The following is a 15218-nucleotide window of genomic DNA, read 5'->3' as shown; positions in this document are numbered from 1 at the left end:
CATGTTGGGAGTTTCCCTATGAAAATTAGCTTGCAGATTCCAGACCAACAAGCTAACTCTGGGGATTTAACGTTGTCCCCTTAGTGTCACTTCACCACAGGTGTATGTATATGTATATATATATATATATACATACATACATACACTGGGGGTCATAGTGTCCCATTGATTATCTTCTTTCCACCAGTCCTCAGAAACATTAGATTTACCATACTGGGTCAGACCAAAGATCCATCAAGCCCAGTATCCTTTTCCACAAGAACCTGGCAGGATCCAAAAAGGTTGATAGATTCCATGATGCTTATCCCAGGGATAAACAGTGGATTTCCCCAAGTCTGTCTTAATAAGCATGTATAGATTTTTCTTCCAAATCATTTTTAAACCCAGCTATACTAACAGCTTTTTTCACATTGTCCTGCAATGAATTAATTATGCATTGAGAACAAAAATATGTTCTCCTATTTGTCTTAAATATACTGCCTAGAAATAATTGCATGTCCCCTAGTCTTTGTACTTTTTGAAAGAGTAACAAAAGAATTTGCATTTACCCATTCCACTCCACTCATTATCTTATAAACCTATATCATATCTTCCCTTGTGAATTGATTATTTGCTCTTTCAGATAATAGAAGGACTAGGGGGCACTCCATGAAATTAGCAAGTAGCACAAATTTAAACTAATCAGAGAAAATTCTTTTTCATTCAATGCACAATTAAGCTCTGGAATTTGTTGCCAGAGGATGTGATTAATGCAATTAGTGTAGCTGGGTTGAAAAATGGTTTGGATAAGTTCTTGGAGGAGAAGTCCATTAGCTGCTATTATTCAAGCTGACTTAGGGAATAGCCACTGCTATTAATTGCATCAGTAGCATGGGATCTTCTTGGTGTTTGGGTACTTGCCAGGTACTTGTAGCCTGGATTGACCAATGTTACAAACAGGATGCTGGGCTTGATGGACCTTTGCTCTGACCCTGAATAACAATTTCTTATGGTTCAAAATATGGAATTATAAAAATATATATTATCGGCTTTACATCTCTCCATGGAAGTTCAATTCTCAGCAATTCGCACTGCTAATGTCTCAATCCACTAGAAGCTCCACATATGTAGATTGCACTTGCAGGGAGATTTCAAATTTTGAAAAAAATTGTGTCTTTTTCATCACTGATTTTCACTTTCTTCAGTTTCTTGCTCATCTCTGTCTCTGTTCATTCTCCTTCCAAACACACAAATAGCCTTGCAACCTAACCTTCCCTGCTGAGAGATGCTCTAAAATAATAAATAAAAATAAAATGGCAGAAGGAGTTCAGGCTGACTAAGACCAGAACTGCTGAGAGGGTGAAATGCCACAAGAACAACCTGAAAAGAGGTAATTTCCATAGTATTTTGAGAGAACAGGAACCAGAATTGATCTGATCCATGGTTGTGATTTGGAGATCGAATTTCAGGAGGTCTTCTTTTCTGGATCTTTTTGGAATTACCATCTTCTAAAACCTCTGGAGAAAAAAATTATTCAGATTTTTTTTTTTGCAGTTTTTTGAAAGCTTTTATGTTTGCTGTATTAAAAACCACGGAGACAATGTGGAGTTCCAAATTCAGATGCTGTGCAGCTCATCAAGTTAGCCAGATAAGGTATCCAGCTAACTCAATTCCTCCCTGTTCTGCCCATTCCTCTCCCGCCACTTAGCCGCATAAAGATAGCTGGATAAGTATTTATCCAGCTAAGTGGTGGCCGCTGATTTCGGCCAAATATTTAAAACACCCCAGTTAGCCGGATAACTTGGAGCTTATTCAGTTAAGTGTTGCTAAATATCAGCCTCGTGGTTTTTATTTGTCAGCCCTGTAGAAGGAATCAACTAACAACTGTAGAGGGTAATCCTGAAGGAGCAACAAAAACTGATTTAAATCCCCCCTCCCCCCCCACCAAGAAACATAAAATTGAATGTTATAGAGGAACTGAGACTTGCATTTTAAAATAGATGTATCGCTTTACCTTAATAAAACGTGTCTCTGTGCAACAGTAGAAGATGCATTCATAATGCAGGAGTTCAGTGATAGTCTATCACACACAGAACCCAAGAGTTGTGTGACAGGTGTACCAGCTCGAGTGAGGATTTTCTGCCATGTTGCTTCAGGTCGCCAACCTGGAACCTTTCGTTGCTGATCTAGGACCTCTTTGATCCTGCTTCCTTTTCCACATTTCAGCTGAAAACTGCCACTGGCCCAGACCTGGTATATTAGGGAATTTTTACTGACCAAATCAACTCTTCCACAGCTTCCACTTAAGCATAGAAAGGGCGTTACATCCCTCTGCCCTTTTAAGTTTCAAAAGTTCTATACATAGGAAAATATTAGGTCAATTTATGACATTTGATGGAAAGAACTCTTTAATGTAACTGAAGGTAAATCATGTGGTGTGTGTGTGTGTGTGTGTGTGTGTGTGTGTGTGTGTGTGTGTGTGTATAGTGTGTTTTTCTTTTTTCCATTTTCTCCCTGTCTTTTTTTTTTTTTTCTATCTGGATGCTTCATTTCCTCACTGTACTTCAATCCCTTTTCTCTCATAAGGTATGATGAAGAAAGGTGTTTTACCAGAAGGGTGAGGTAAATTTTACAACCTACGGTCCATGCCTCTTGGGGTGAAAGTGCGTGGAGATACCGGACTCTTGTGGTGACCTCAGCAGTAGCAGTGAAAGGAGTGGCGCCTTACGTACTTTTGTCTAACTCAATGCCTTTTTCTCTCCTTTTCATTACCGTTGAGGTCACTTCTCCTGCCACTGCTGCAATTAAAACCTATTCAACCAGAGATGCTTCTGACTTGGCCTAAACTGCAGCTAGTGTGTAATCCTGCCTGACAGAGTGATTTCTGTGTTTATAGCTTTGTGCCGCATGTGTCAAACCCCCCCTGCTTCTTAACAGCTGACTTCATAACCTTAAGACAAGGAGGCAGTCGCTAAATATATCCTTAGGGGAAGGTCGCATTTGCTGAGGATTGTTGTTATTGGAATGAAATGAAATGGGACGTAATTTGAGAAATCCTCCAGCAAATTATATTGAGCCTGTCAAGGTGACTGAGCGTAGATGTGAGCAACCAAACCAGGCAATTAGATTCACTGATTTGCGAGCTCTGCAGGCTAAAGGATGAAAGACCATCCTTTAGTGAACAGATCTCTAAATAAAATGTAGAACGGGGAGTTGTGAGCTTAACGTGGAGATGAATCGAGTTCATGGCACACTTGCTCCCGCCTGCTCTTTCTCTGTTTAAAATAAATGTTTTAAGAAGTCCGTTATCGTTTATCAGGTAGCAAATAATAGTTGCCACAAGTGTACCTGATTCTGTAGAGGTAATGTGAAGGCAGGAGGGATGTGGTGACAATACCACAACCTGATCCTTCTCACCCTTTCTGGGCATTTCTGCAAAGAACGGTTGCCAAGAACCGAAAGATCAGGCAAATATTTCCAAAACACGTCCTGGTACTTGTAATTGCTTTGCTTTGCTTTGCTCTGCTTTTCTCTTACGCAGTGCCTGCTTCTGTTTTTCTTTTTTTTTTTTTTTTTTGTTATTTTGTTTTGTTTTTTTCCTCCCCTGCATCAATATTTTAAAACCCGTGCAGACTGGATGAAGAACTGAGGGAAGCATCTGAATCAGCTAAGTAAGACACCTTGTTTGGCAAGCAATAAGCATCGCATGCCTTCAGAGTTTTAGGGGCCGATGTAATAAGGTGCGCTGAAGCTGCCGCCGGGATGTAATAAGGGTTTTGTGCACGGGGAAAAAAAAAAGCGCGCACAGACGCACGCACAGACCCACGGTTTTTCCTGCGCGAATGCATGCTAACGGCATGCAAAGGAGGCGATTAGCTAATCATAGGCAATGCAGGGAACCGCGCCATTGCTAGTGCGGGTTTTTTAATGCAGGTTTTTTACCGCCATGGTCAGGGCACGAGCTAAGTGTCAGCACCGACTTGGGGGGCCTATGTCGGCATCCAAGCATCCTGAAATCCACCTTGTTGAGCACCTATCTCGGTGTGCGAGTGGCCAGCTTAGCTAGGCGCCTTTCTGAGCGTTGGAACAGCCAGCTTAGGTAGATGCTTCCCTAGGCGCTTTTCTCAACATCTGAGCAGCCAGATTTGCAACCAGCTCAGTGCCTAGCTCAGTGCCTGAGCAGCAAGATTAGCTAGGTGCCTTTCTGGGCACCCGATCGTATAGATTTTTCTGCCTCGAACAGAGCATGAGCAGCCTGATGAGCGCCTGGCTGAGCGCCTATCTCGGCTTCAGAGTGGCCAGCTTAGCAAAGCGCTTTTCACGGCATCCGTGGCAGGCGCTTCCCTGGGCGGACAGATACACGGCCAGAAGAGCGGCAAGATTGTTGTGAATTAGCATCCATGAAAATATTTGCCATGCTTTCTGCAGCACAGTTATTGGAAATATTAAAAATACTTTCCAAGGTCATACTTTCACTTAATAGGGAGACCCATTTGCTCGCTCACTTGCGCGGACTATCGGCGCTGGTTTTGAGCATGGATGCGGCTGCTTATTACATGGGCCCTGTTCCACGCTTAGGTACGCGCATTTTTCCGTATATGCGTGGATTTCTGTGCAAAAATCATTTGCATAATTTTTAAATTTTTTTTTACATCCCGCGCTCATACCGAGCCCCTGTTTTGCCGCGGGTCTTATTACATCGACCCCTTAATGAATGGAGGGAAAACATTTGTGTAGGGTGCAGTCTCGTTTTTAAGGCGTAAAGCTAGAAATGAAATGCTAGTGCTGTGGTTTAGCAGCTTGCCCCTGTCGTCCTGTGCAGGCCGACTGTATATCGCTTGCCTGGCTTCAGCCCAGTGTCTTTCAGGAGCAGGGCGGAGGCAATGCCAAATGGTCTTGACACCATAAACAGTTCCGGGCGAGCTCACTGGCAGGTGTTACAGACTGGCTGGAGCCGTCCGCACTGCTTACAGTATGTCTGACCTTAGCTGCAGTCCTGCTTCATTCCGTGATCAGGGCAGCCAGAAATCATCTTGCAGGGATGTGCCTCATGTCAAGAGTTCTACTTTCACAAAGTACAGAAGTAAGGATTGTGCTAAAAAGTAAAAGAAATGAATTACCTGCACCAGATTCAGTTTTGGATCAAACAGATCTTCTCTGTGCTCTGTATATAAGTGACGATTTAGTTGAGTGAATGAGCTTTGGCCAGTATGGTATTCTCTTTGGGTGGTTTTTTTTCGGGGGGAGGTGGGAAGGTGTTCAGATGCACAATAACAATGGGAGCTGGCCAGACATTCCCTTCATCAGTCTTATGGATGAAAATGCCCCTGCTACACTGCATCTATTTGTCAAACTGTTTCATTGCAAAACCTCTCTGTTCTTCCACAAAATACACTTCCCCCTTTTTTTTTCTCCTTAAGACATCCAGGCCCATATTCAGAAACTGAGTCCGTTCTTTGAAAGTGGAGATCTGGAAAATAAAACACTGCACCTACTGAAGTAGCCTGTTTGCAAACTTGCAGGGTCAATTATCAATTCGGGTTATGGCATTTTTGCATGTGTTAAGGCGTTTTTGCATGCGATAACTGCCATAATGCATGCGATAAGCACTATAATGCATGGTGCGATGCACATTTTTAAAAGGGGAGGGATTGGGGAGGAGTTGGCGGCGGGATTTCTGCAAAAGTGGGCTGGCTTCGCACTTTGTGAAGCCATAATGCACGATATCGCACAGTTTTAATGCCAAAAATAACTACACCTTTTTCAATTGCATTAAGCTGTGTGTTATTATGCATTATGCCCATAATGCAATTTGTGATTTCTTTGCAAATTCCATTTTGCGCATTTTTAGGCTGGGGAAGGGCCTGAGATGTGGGAGGAGAGTGGGGAAAGGGCTTGAAATGTGGGAGGAGAGTAGGAAAGGGTCTGAGATGGGGGGAGGGGGAGAGAAAGAGCCTCTGGGGGTGGCACCATAGTAAGCAGCTATTTATGCTACTTTAGGAGGCCCACCTAGTAACTCGAGATGAGGTTTAGATAATAGTGTAGGGGTTAGGGGCCACTTTTACATGCAGAGTGAGACGTACGAACAGAATAGTACAATCTTGTTAAGATTTGATGTCCTTTGGAGTGAGGAAACTCACACAACGATGAGATTTGTACAATGTTCTCTCAACCACTCAAGACTGGTTGCATGCTAATCAGCTCATTTAAATACATGCAATGCTGGGGCCAAAACAACAAAAGGTATTTGAAATATCTTGCATTATCCCCACATTAGGTCTGACATAGCTTGGTGAATGAGCTCCATAGGTGCCTACATTTAGGCGGTGAGCTTTTTTTGAATACCGGTCTCAGTACATAGGTACCTTAGCAAATTGGGGCCCTAATGTTTGATTTTATACCACAATTCTTGGTCTTTTTTTTATGAATCGTCTTCATAAAACCTTTGCATTCTTATAACACAACATGCACATTAAAATCAAGCAAATGGGGTAGAGAGGCTGTACTAGTATTAGCAGTGACTTTTGCATAACTAAGATTTGTATATTTCTGTTTAAGTCTGAGTACTTTGAACACTGACCTCCATGGCAATTTAAACACAAAATGCCATTGATGAATTCCTAAATAAAGATGTAGCTGTAACGAAATTGTTACTGTGGGCAGCTGATAATCTAAATGGTGCATATAGTGTTCTTATTACCAAAAACAAAATTGTCTATGGAAAAAGAAAGTTTTGGAAAAATTGAGCCCCTAAATTAAAATGAATATAGTACATAGTTTGCTCCTTATGTGGCTGATATTGTACTTTAGATACAAAAGCCTTCAGGAGATGATTGTCATGACAATACCGTTTTTTTTAGTAGCGAGAGTAAGAACATAAGAAATTGCAATACTGGGTCAGACCAAGGGTCCATCAAGCCCAGCGTCCTGTTTCCAACAGTGGCCAAATCAGGATACAAGAACCTGGCAAGTACCCAAACACTAAGTAGATCCTATGCTACTGATGCCAGTAATAGCAGTGGCTAACTGGCTGTTCCCTAAGGGGCAGATTTTAAAATCTGCGCGTGCAGGGTACATTTGTGTGCGCTACCCAGCACGCGCACACAAATCGGAGCGGCCTCGGTGGGAACTTTTCTTCCGCTCCCCCCCACCTTCCCCTCCATTCCCCTATCTAACCCACCCCCCAGCCCTACCTAAATCCCCCCCTACCTTATTTCAATTATTTACGCCTGCCAATCTTGCGCGCACCGGCCAGCTGCCAGCGCGCCATCCCCTGGCATAGCCACTGTGCCGGAGGCTTCGGTCCCGCCCCCGGACCGGCGCCATGCCCACGGCCCTTTTTCAAAGCCCCGGGACATACGCGCGTCCAGGGGCTTGCGTGTGCCGCCGAACCTATGCAAAATAGGCTCGGCGCGCGCAGGAGCAGGTTTTCGGGGTTATGCGCGTAACCCTTTGAAAATCTGCCCCTAAGTTAACTTGATTAATAGCAGTTAATGGACTTCTCCTCCAAGAACTTATCCAAACCTTTTTTAAACCCAGCTACACTAACTGCACTAACCACATTCTCTGGCAACAAATTCTAGAACTTAATTTTGCGTTGAGTGAAAAAAAAATGTCTCTGATTACTTTTAAATGTGCTACTTGCTAACTTTATGGAGTGCCCCCTAGTCTTTCTATTATCTTAAAGAGTAAATAACCGATTCACATTTACCCATTCTAGACCTCTCATGATTTTAAAGACTATCATTTGCTGTAACTCTAAGATTCCCACCTAACAAGAAAGTGATTTTTATTTTATTTAATTGAATTATGTGAGTTATGGGAAGTATCTATATTTTGGCTGATCTAGAAATCCAGTTGGCCAAATGCCTCCCTGAGATATTATCATAGCTGGTCTTTTAAATGATTTAAGGGGATCCAGTGTTTCCTTATTTTGAAGTAGGCAGGTTCCTTCCTGCAGAAACTGCCTGCCTGGTCCATAACATAAGGAGCAGCCTTGTTTCAAACACAAAAATACAGGTCCTGTAATGACCAGCACCCACACACTAGAGAGAAAACCTGACATATTTCACCAGTGAATGAAAATACAGATTGCAAACGTCCAAACAAATAGAGAGCTCTAGAAAATGTCCAGGATCAGAAGAGGAAACAGCCAAAGGATATTGAAAACAATTTTTAATAGGGATGTGAATCGTGTCCTCGATCGTCTTAACGATCGATTTCGGCTGGGAGGGGGAGGGAATCGTATTGTTGCCGTTTGGGGGGGTAAAATATCGTTAAAAATCGTTAAAAATCGAAAAATCGAAAAACCGGCACATTAAAACCCCCTAAAACCCACCCCCGACCCTTTAAATTAAATCCCCCACCCTCCCGAACCCCCCCCCAAATAACTTAAATAACCTGCGGGTCCAGCGGCGGTCCGGAACGGCAGCGGTCCGGAACGGGCTCCTGCTCCTGAATCTTGTTGTCTTCAGCCGGCGCCATTTTCCAAAATGGCGCCGAAAAATGGCGGCGGCCATAGACGAAAAAGATTGGATGGCAGGAGGTCCTTCCGGACCCCCGCTGGACTTTTGGCAAGTCTCGTGGGGGTCAGGAGGCCCCCCACAAGCTGGCCAAAAGTTCCTGGAGGTCCAGCGGGGGTCAGGGAGCGATTTCCCGCCGCGAATCGTTTTCGTACGGAAAATGGCGCCGGCAGGAGATTGACTGCAGGAGGCCGTCCAATCTTTTTCGTCTATGGCCGCCGCCATTTTTCGGCGCCATTTTGGAAAATGGCGCCGGCTGAAGACGACAAGATTCAGGAGCAGGAGCCCGTTCCGGACCGCTGCCGTTCCGGACCGCCGCTGGACCCGCAGGTTATTTAAGTTATTGGGGGGGGGGGGTTCGGGAGGGTGGGGGATTTAATTTAAAGGGTCGGGGGTGGGTTTTAGGGGGTTTTAGTGTGCCGGCTCACGATTCTAACGATTTATAACGATAAATCGTTAGAATCTGTATTGTATTGTGTTCCATAACGGTTTAAGACGATATTAAAATTATCGGACGATAATTTTAATCGTCCTAAAACGATTCACATCCCTAATTTTTAATGCTACATAATTATTAACCAAACAAAGCCAAAAACATTGACTCGGGAATACAGCTTGACTAAAATTGTTTTGTACTGTTTTTTTCTGGCTATTTCATTGATGGTGCTTAGTTTTATTGACAGAAATTGCAACTGATCCCAGTAAGAATGTTATGCTGTATTTATAGTCAACATCCTTCTACTTTTCCTACTTCTGATCCTGGACTTTGCTAAATGCAGGGTCAGTGGGAGGCATTAGGTGAACTCGGCGGCCACCTAGGGTGCCGGAAGTAGACATGGGACCATGGGCACCGCGGTCGATGTGAAGGCATCACGCCACGTGATGCATACACATGGTAGGCTGACATCATTGCCTAGGGCGGCTGAACATCTTGCACTGGCTGAATGTATTCCATTGGGTTGGAGGTTTGGAAAGTACCATGCTGTCCCACTGAATTCCACAGTTTTGGTTTTTTTTTAGAAACATTGGACCAAATTTTTCCAAGATACGAAATACTAAGTTTGACCTATTGTCCTTAAAACCTGAATTCCAGATTCTTGATATTGAAATTTACGTGCTTAATTTTCACTGTATTAGAGGAAGAAGATAATCCTCATATATGCACTAACGTTAGGAGTGAATTTTCAAAACAATGGGGTAGATTTTAGTACGTGCATGTGCGCGCACACATGGACGTGCTGATTTAATAACATGTGCACGCTTATTAAATTGTTGGGCCCGCGCGCACATGTGCGCCAGATTTTGTAATCCGCACACACAAGGGGGGTAGATTTCTGCAAGTTTCGCATGGAGACACATCATGGTCTTCCACAGTTCCCTCCCAGTCCACTCCAATTAAGGAGCAGACTGGAGGGAACTTTCCTACCACCTACCCTAACCTCCCTTCCTCTTCCCCTCTCCTCCCCACCATCTAAACCCTTTCTCCTACCTGTCGATTTTTTTATTTTGTTGCTTACTGCTCCAATGGAACAGTAGCAACTTGCGCACACCTTCCATCCCTTCCCTGGTACAGCGGCAAATGGCCGCTGTACCAGCTGCCACCAGCCCCACCTCTTGCCCATTCACCCCCCCAGACCGGGCCCCTTTGAAGATGCGAGTGTGTGCGCAAGGCCCGGCAACGTGTGTAACCCCCGTTTTTGCACATGGGAGAGATTTAAAATTTGCCCAAATATGCGCATACAAATTAGCATACATATGCATAAGTAGCATCTACTCACTTATTTCGTATTTTATAAAAGTTGAAAATGCACATGTATTTTCACTGTCACATGCACATACATGTGGGTAAAAAAGGGGCAGGCACTCTAAAAGTTTTCTATCACATGCAAGTTGCTATTTTAATAGACAATTATGCACAGACATTTGCCAACAAAATCATGGTCTTCCACAGTTCCCTCCCAGTCCACTCCAATTAAGGAGCAGACTGGAGGGAACTTTCCTACCACCTACCCTAACCTCCCTTCCTCTTCCCCTCTCCTCCCCACCATCTAAACCCTTTCTCCTACCTGTCGATTTTTTTATTTTGTTGCTTACTGCTCCAATGGAACTTGCGCACACCTTCCATCCCTTCCATCCCTTCCCTGGTACATAAGTAATATTAAATGTGTTTATTATGTAACACTGGGTGGGAGGACTGGGTGAACTGGGGGGAATTCAGGCTGAAGAACCAAGAAAGTCACAATGACCTGGAGAAGCACTGAGCAAACCTGTGAAGGAATTGGTAAATTGAATTTACATGCATATGATCTAAAATTGGTCAACTTACATGCATAAATTGAGACTTACATGAGTAAGGCTTACTTTACTTTGTGTGTATAATATACATGCATATAATTTTAAAACAGGTAGGAAAAGTAGGTGCATTCAGTGCATTGATAATGTCGTTTCAATGCATTGCATGTATTTGCATTTAAGCCTATAGTCACATGTATGTTATGGGGTACAGATATGAGAATTTTATAAAACAGGCATATATCATATGCACGGGTTATAAAATAGTTGCCTGGATCTGTTTGCAGTCATATATGCACATATATGCGGCCACGTTCATTTGTTTGAAAGCTATTCTCCCCTGAATTTAAATACCATGTTCCCATTGGATGTGCCAACCATAATAAGATTACAGATTGCATTTCTAAGGTACCTTTCTTCCAAAGATGATCTGAAGACATTACAATTTCAAAAGCAAGCAAGTTGATCTGTGTATCAGCTCCCAAAGAGGGGAGAGGAAGAGGAGTTGAAACATTGCTATTATTATTCATCTATAAAGAAGAGGTAAACAGCATCACTGGAAGATATGGGGATAAGTGCATCCAAATTCTTTTTAACCTCTGGAGGGTGAATAATAATCCCAAACAGCAGCTATTGTAAAAGAAGATATTCAAGAGATATTTTGAAAAAAAAATATTTGTCATGACTTGATGAAAGATATTTAAAATGTGCAAAAGGAGGAGCCAACATAAGCACTCCATAAAAGACCTCCACTCCATCTGTAGATCTGCCTGCAAAAACGGATTCATCCAAAAGTGTACGTCTTTTAATTGCCTCTAGCAGCCTTCAAACACAAATATATTATTTACTCTTGTTTGAAGTTCAGCAAGGTGATATTCCTCACCAGGAAATTCTTTTATTTATCAGTAACAACCCTAAAATAATTTTAACAATGTTCCTCTATTTAGGCTAGCTCAATTTTCCAGTGCAAAAACTGCTTTTAAAGGGTCAGTTCATCTCAACTCCTACATTAGCCTATACAGCATTCATTTTACCTCTCTTATTGTAACAGGTTAGGCAGGCTGGGCTGCGATTTCCCTCAGCAGGAGCAGGACCAGACTCTGGGGCAAGGCCAGATTGGGTCTTCTGCCTGTACTAGCCTCCTCCCCTGCAGGTTAAGCCCTTGGGTTCATGTGGCTGGCAGGACTTAGCTGAAACACAGCACAGGCTGAGAGTTGGAACCAGGCACAGGCTGGTATTGAGGGCCAGCAGGAGCTGGATACAGGCAGGAATGGGGGGCAAAGTTTGTACTGAGGGCTGCCAGGAGTTGGATGCAGGCAGGACTGAAGACATGGACTGGGACCAAGTGCAATACTGGGACTGGAGACAAGACCTGGAACAAAAGACAATGCTGGGACTGACAAAAGGAAAACAAGGGCTTGAAGTGAATGCATCAAGGGCAAGGCTTGGACTGGAAACAGGGACTGGACTGGACAGGGCAAGGGCTGGGCTGGGCTGGGCAAGGACAGGGCAGGACAAGACAAGACTAGACAAGGATTGGACAAGGATAGGACTAGAACAAGCAACTATAAATAAGAAGGCCCAAACAAAGCACAAGGCTGGGTTAAATGAACCTAGAAGGCCCAAAGGCTGCAGAGCAAGACAGGGGGACCTACAAGACCACTGAGCAAGCAGGAAGGCCTGGAAGGCTACAAGGCAAGGCAGAAGGCCAAGGAAGCCCACGAGACAAGACAGGAGGCCAAGATAGGCCACAAAGCAAGGCAGAAGGCAGAAAAGGCCACAAGGTAGAAAGCAAGGCAAGGATGGCTAGGTCAAGTAGTCAGAGACTCAATAAAGAGGCAAGGAGGGAAAGGACAGGCTGGGTTAAGTAGGGCTGGAGATGCCGCCTTATGGAGTCAGCGAGAAGGTGGCTAGAAAGAACAGCTGTGAAGAAAGCACACTGATGACCTCTGCTGGTGGGGGGGGGGGGGGGGGGCTATTTAGCAGGCAAAATCATGGCATCTTTTTCTAGGTCTCTTTTCTTTTTTTTTTTTAAATCACAACTTTATACCCTCTCTTTTTCACACACTCACACTTAAGACTGTAGATACTTCCTACACACATCCAAACCTTTTTACACTTATTCAAATCTAATTTGTTCAAATGCACAGCACATATCTATTAGACCCCAGAGACTTCAGGGATATCACAAGACACAAGTAATACTAGCATAGTGATCAGCTACATTAGCAAACATGAGTCCTTCATACTGTTCCATGAAGTACGAAGTAGCATTGCTACAGGCATAAGAATGGAACAGCTGTCAATCTGTATCAGACCAAAGGTCAATCTAGCTAAGTACCTTCTCTTTGACAGTGACAAGCAGCAAATGCTGAGAAAAGGTCACATTCCAAGAAATAGGAAACATGCAAAGTTGACCATTTGCTGTAATACCATTCCAGTTTCTAGTAGCCATGGTTTAGAAATGGTATCCCTATGATTGAGCTATCATCCATCCTCAAATTTGTGTAATCCCTTTTTGAACCCAGTTATACTATTTGCCTCCACAATGTCCTATGACAGTGAGTTCCACGTGTTAATTATACATTGTGTGAACAAATATTTCATTTTGTTTGTTTTGAATTTTCCACCTGATAGTTTTATTGTATAATTAATTTATTATAAGACAATGTGGTCAATAATTTCCTATTTACCTTCTCCAAGCCTTTCATGGTTTTATATACCTCTGTTTCACCTCTCTTCAGTGGTCTTTTCCTTGCTGAAGAGTCTTATTTGACATTTTCTGTGAATTCATTATAAAAATTGAATTATGTTTCCTATCTTCAAATAATGATTTCTGTTTTTCTTTTCTGTTTCCATTTTCCCCATTAAATTCTATGGAGTTGGGGCACGTAAGTAATTTTAATGTTTTACTTTTACTTCGTGGTAGCACCCTAGCTTGCGCATGGTCATTCTACTTCCACTCAATTACAGATATTGGTGACATCAAGAGACCGACTCTGCATATAAGAAAATGGAGACTGAGGGTCAGGCATAGTGCAATGATGTTGATAATGTGTTACACAAATTTGGCATGAAGGTCAATCTAAAAACACATGTAAAGAGGGTTTGTATGATTTTCATGATGTGCATAAGACTTCTGAGCCATGATTTGGTAATATAGGATATGATTATTTTTAAACAAAAGACCAGATATACTGAGAGGCTTCAAAGTGTTTGGACTCCTAGCTTTAGGAGTGAGGTGCCCAAATTGGCCCTTTGGAAAATTTACTAGGGCTGAGTTTCTAAATTTAGGCTCCCAGTTTCATTACCCTAAATTTAGGATCATAACATTGGCTATGGGGGCAGAGTTAAGGCAGGGAAAAAAGGTGCTTAGTATTACTTTTCAGCACTAAGCACATAAGGAGGCAAAATAGGACACTAAATTTCAGTAAATATTCAGCTTAAAATTTGGTTCCCTAAGTTTAACTGAAAATAGGCACCTAATTTAGAGTCCTCTATTTAGACACTTGGCTTTTTATAAAATAATTGTCTCCAAGTGGAAAAACTCTTTAGTACATCTGACCTGGAGTTGGCAAATAGAAAAATGTCCAGCATAAAGTTAAGCACCAAATTCAGACAAATTAACCCTTTATTGACTGCCCAAGTTCAAAGGTGAAGTTAGTGAAAGAGCAAGATTTAAAATCACAAGCCCTAGAACTTTCCTGCTTCATGATGTGCTCCTCTAAACATTCACCCAGAACACCCTCTTTTGCCAGGTGCTTCTTCATGTGTCGCACAGAACGGTCTCTTGTCTGGGTCACCACTATTATAGTGCAGCAAGACATCGTGCATTCAGCCCTGGATCCTCATGCAGTCCTGTAAGACAGAAGCGTAGACGAGGTCTACAGAAAGGGACCTCTTGGTCCATCAAGCTGAAGAGCTGAGTTCAATTTCTGGCTCCAGTCTCTGCTCCTCAGGCTGGCTGGGGCTGGGAGATGCTGCGGAGGTGGTGTTCACAACCCCATGGAGGGAGAGTACCTTGGCTATTTCCCCTGACCATGCAGGGGCTGAGCTGTAGATGTAATAGAAAGTCACAAACCTTAATTAGTGGTAAATGAAGGCTCACTGTACAGTAGCCCAGTAGAGGCTTTTTCTAAATGATCTGGAAGCCCAGCAGGAGCATAAATAAATGGATGCCCCCCCCACCCCACCACACACACACACAAAAACAGAATTCTTCAAGGGAGGCAAATAAATGCATGCATAGCTCCCCTTTATCCAATACAAATTAATGCAGGCATGAAGAGAACAAAAAGTTTAAGGTGTGTGCTGACAATCATAAAAACAATATTAGTTTATTGTTTTTAGAATAGTAAAATGTAATCAGAACTCACTGTGGATGACATTAATATAAGAAATTGTCTTTATTTCCTCAATACTCCC

The 15218-nt window shown here is 42.9% G+C and overlaps 2 protein-coding genes across 5 annotated transcripts in view; one reads left to right on the top strand and one right to left on the bottom strand.

Annotated features, from left to right (window-relative positions):
* Positions 1 to 15218, bottom strand: part of GCNT1 (glucosaminyl (N-acetyl) transferase 1) — a 211208-nt gene that overhangs the window by 28647 nt on the left and 167343 nt on the right. The gene's annotated exons all lie outside the window — the stretch shown is intronic.
* PRUNE2 (prune homolog 2 with BCH domain) overlaps positions 1 to 15218 on the top strand; it is a 140960-nt gene that overhangs the window by 121737 nt on the left and 4005 nt on the right. The window contains exons 10-12 of one of the 4 annotated variants that reach the window (XM_029616231.1): positions 2566 to 2601; positions 3612 to 3650; positions 13676 to 13684. In XM_029616231.1, the coding sequence (XP_029472091.1) occupies positions 2566 to 2601; positions 3612 to 3650; positions 13676 to 13684 (84 nt within the window). The remainder of the gene's footprint in view (positions 1 to 2565; positions 2602 to 3611; positions 3651 to 13675; positions 13685 to 15218) is intronic. The other 3 variants (XM_029616239.1, XM_029616248.1, XM_029616257.1) reach the window with 3 other exon arrangements.

This window comes from Rhinatrema bivittatum, chromosome 1 (assembly GCF_901001135.1).
Source record: "Rhinatrema bivittatum chromosome 1, aRhiBiv1.1, whole genome shotgun sequence".
Taxonomy (NCBI): domain Eukaryota; kingdom Metazoa; phylum Chordata; class Amphibia; order Gymnophiona; family Rhinatrematidae; genus Rhinatrema; species Rhinatrema bivittatum.
The sequence above is the reverse complement of the archived record's forward strand: the minus strand, read 5'-3'. Positions and strand labels throughout refer to the sequence as shown.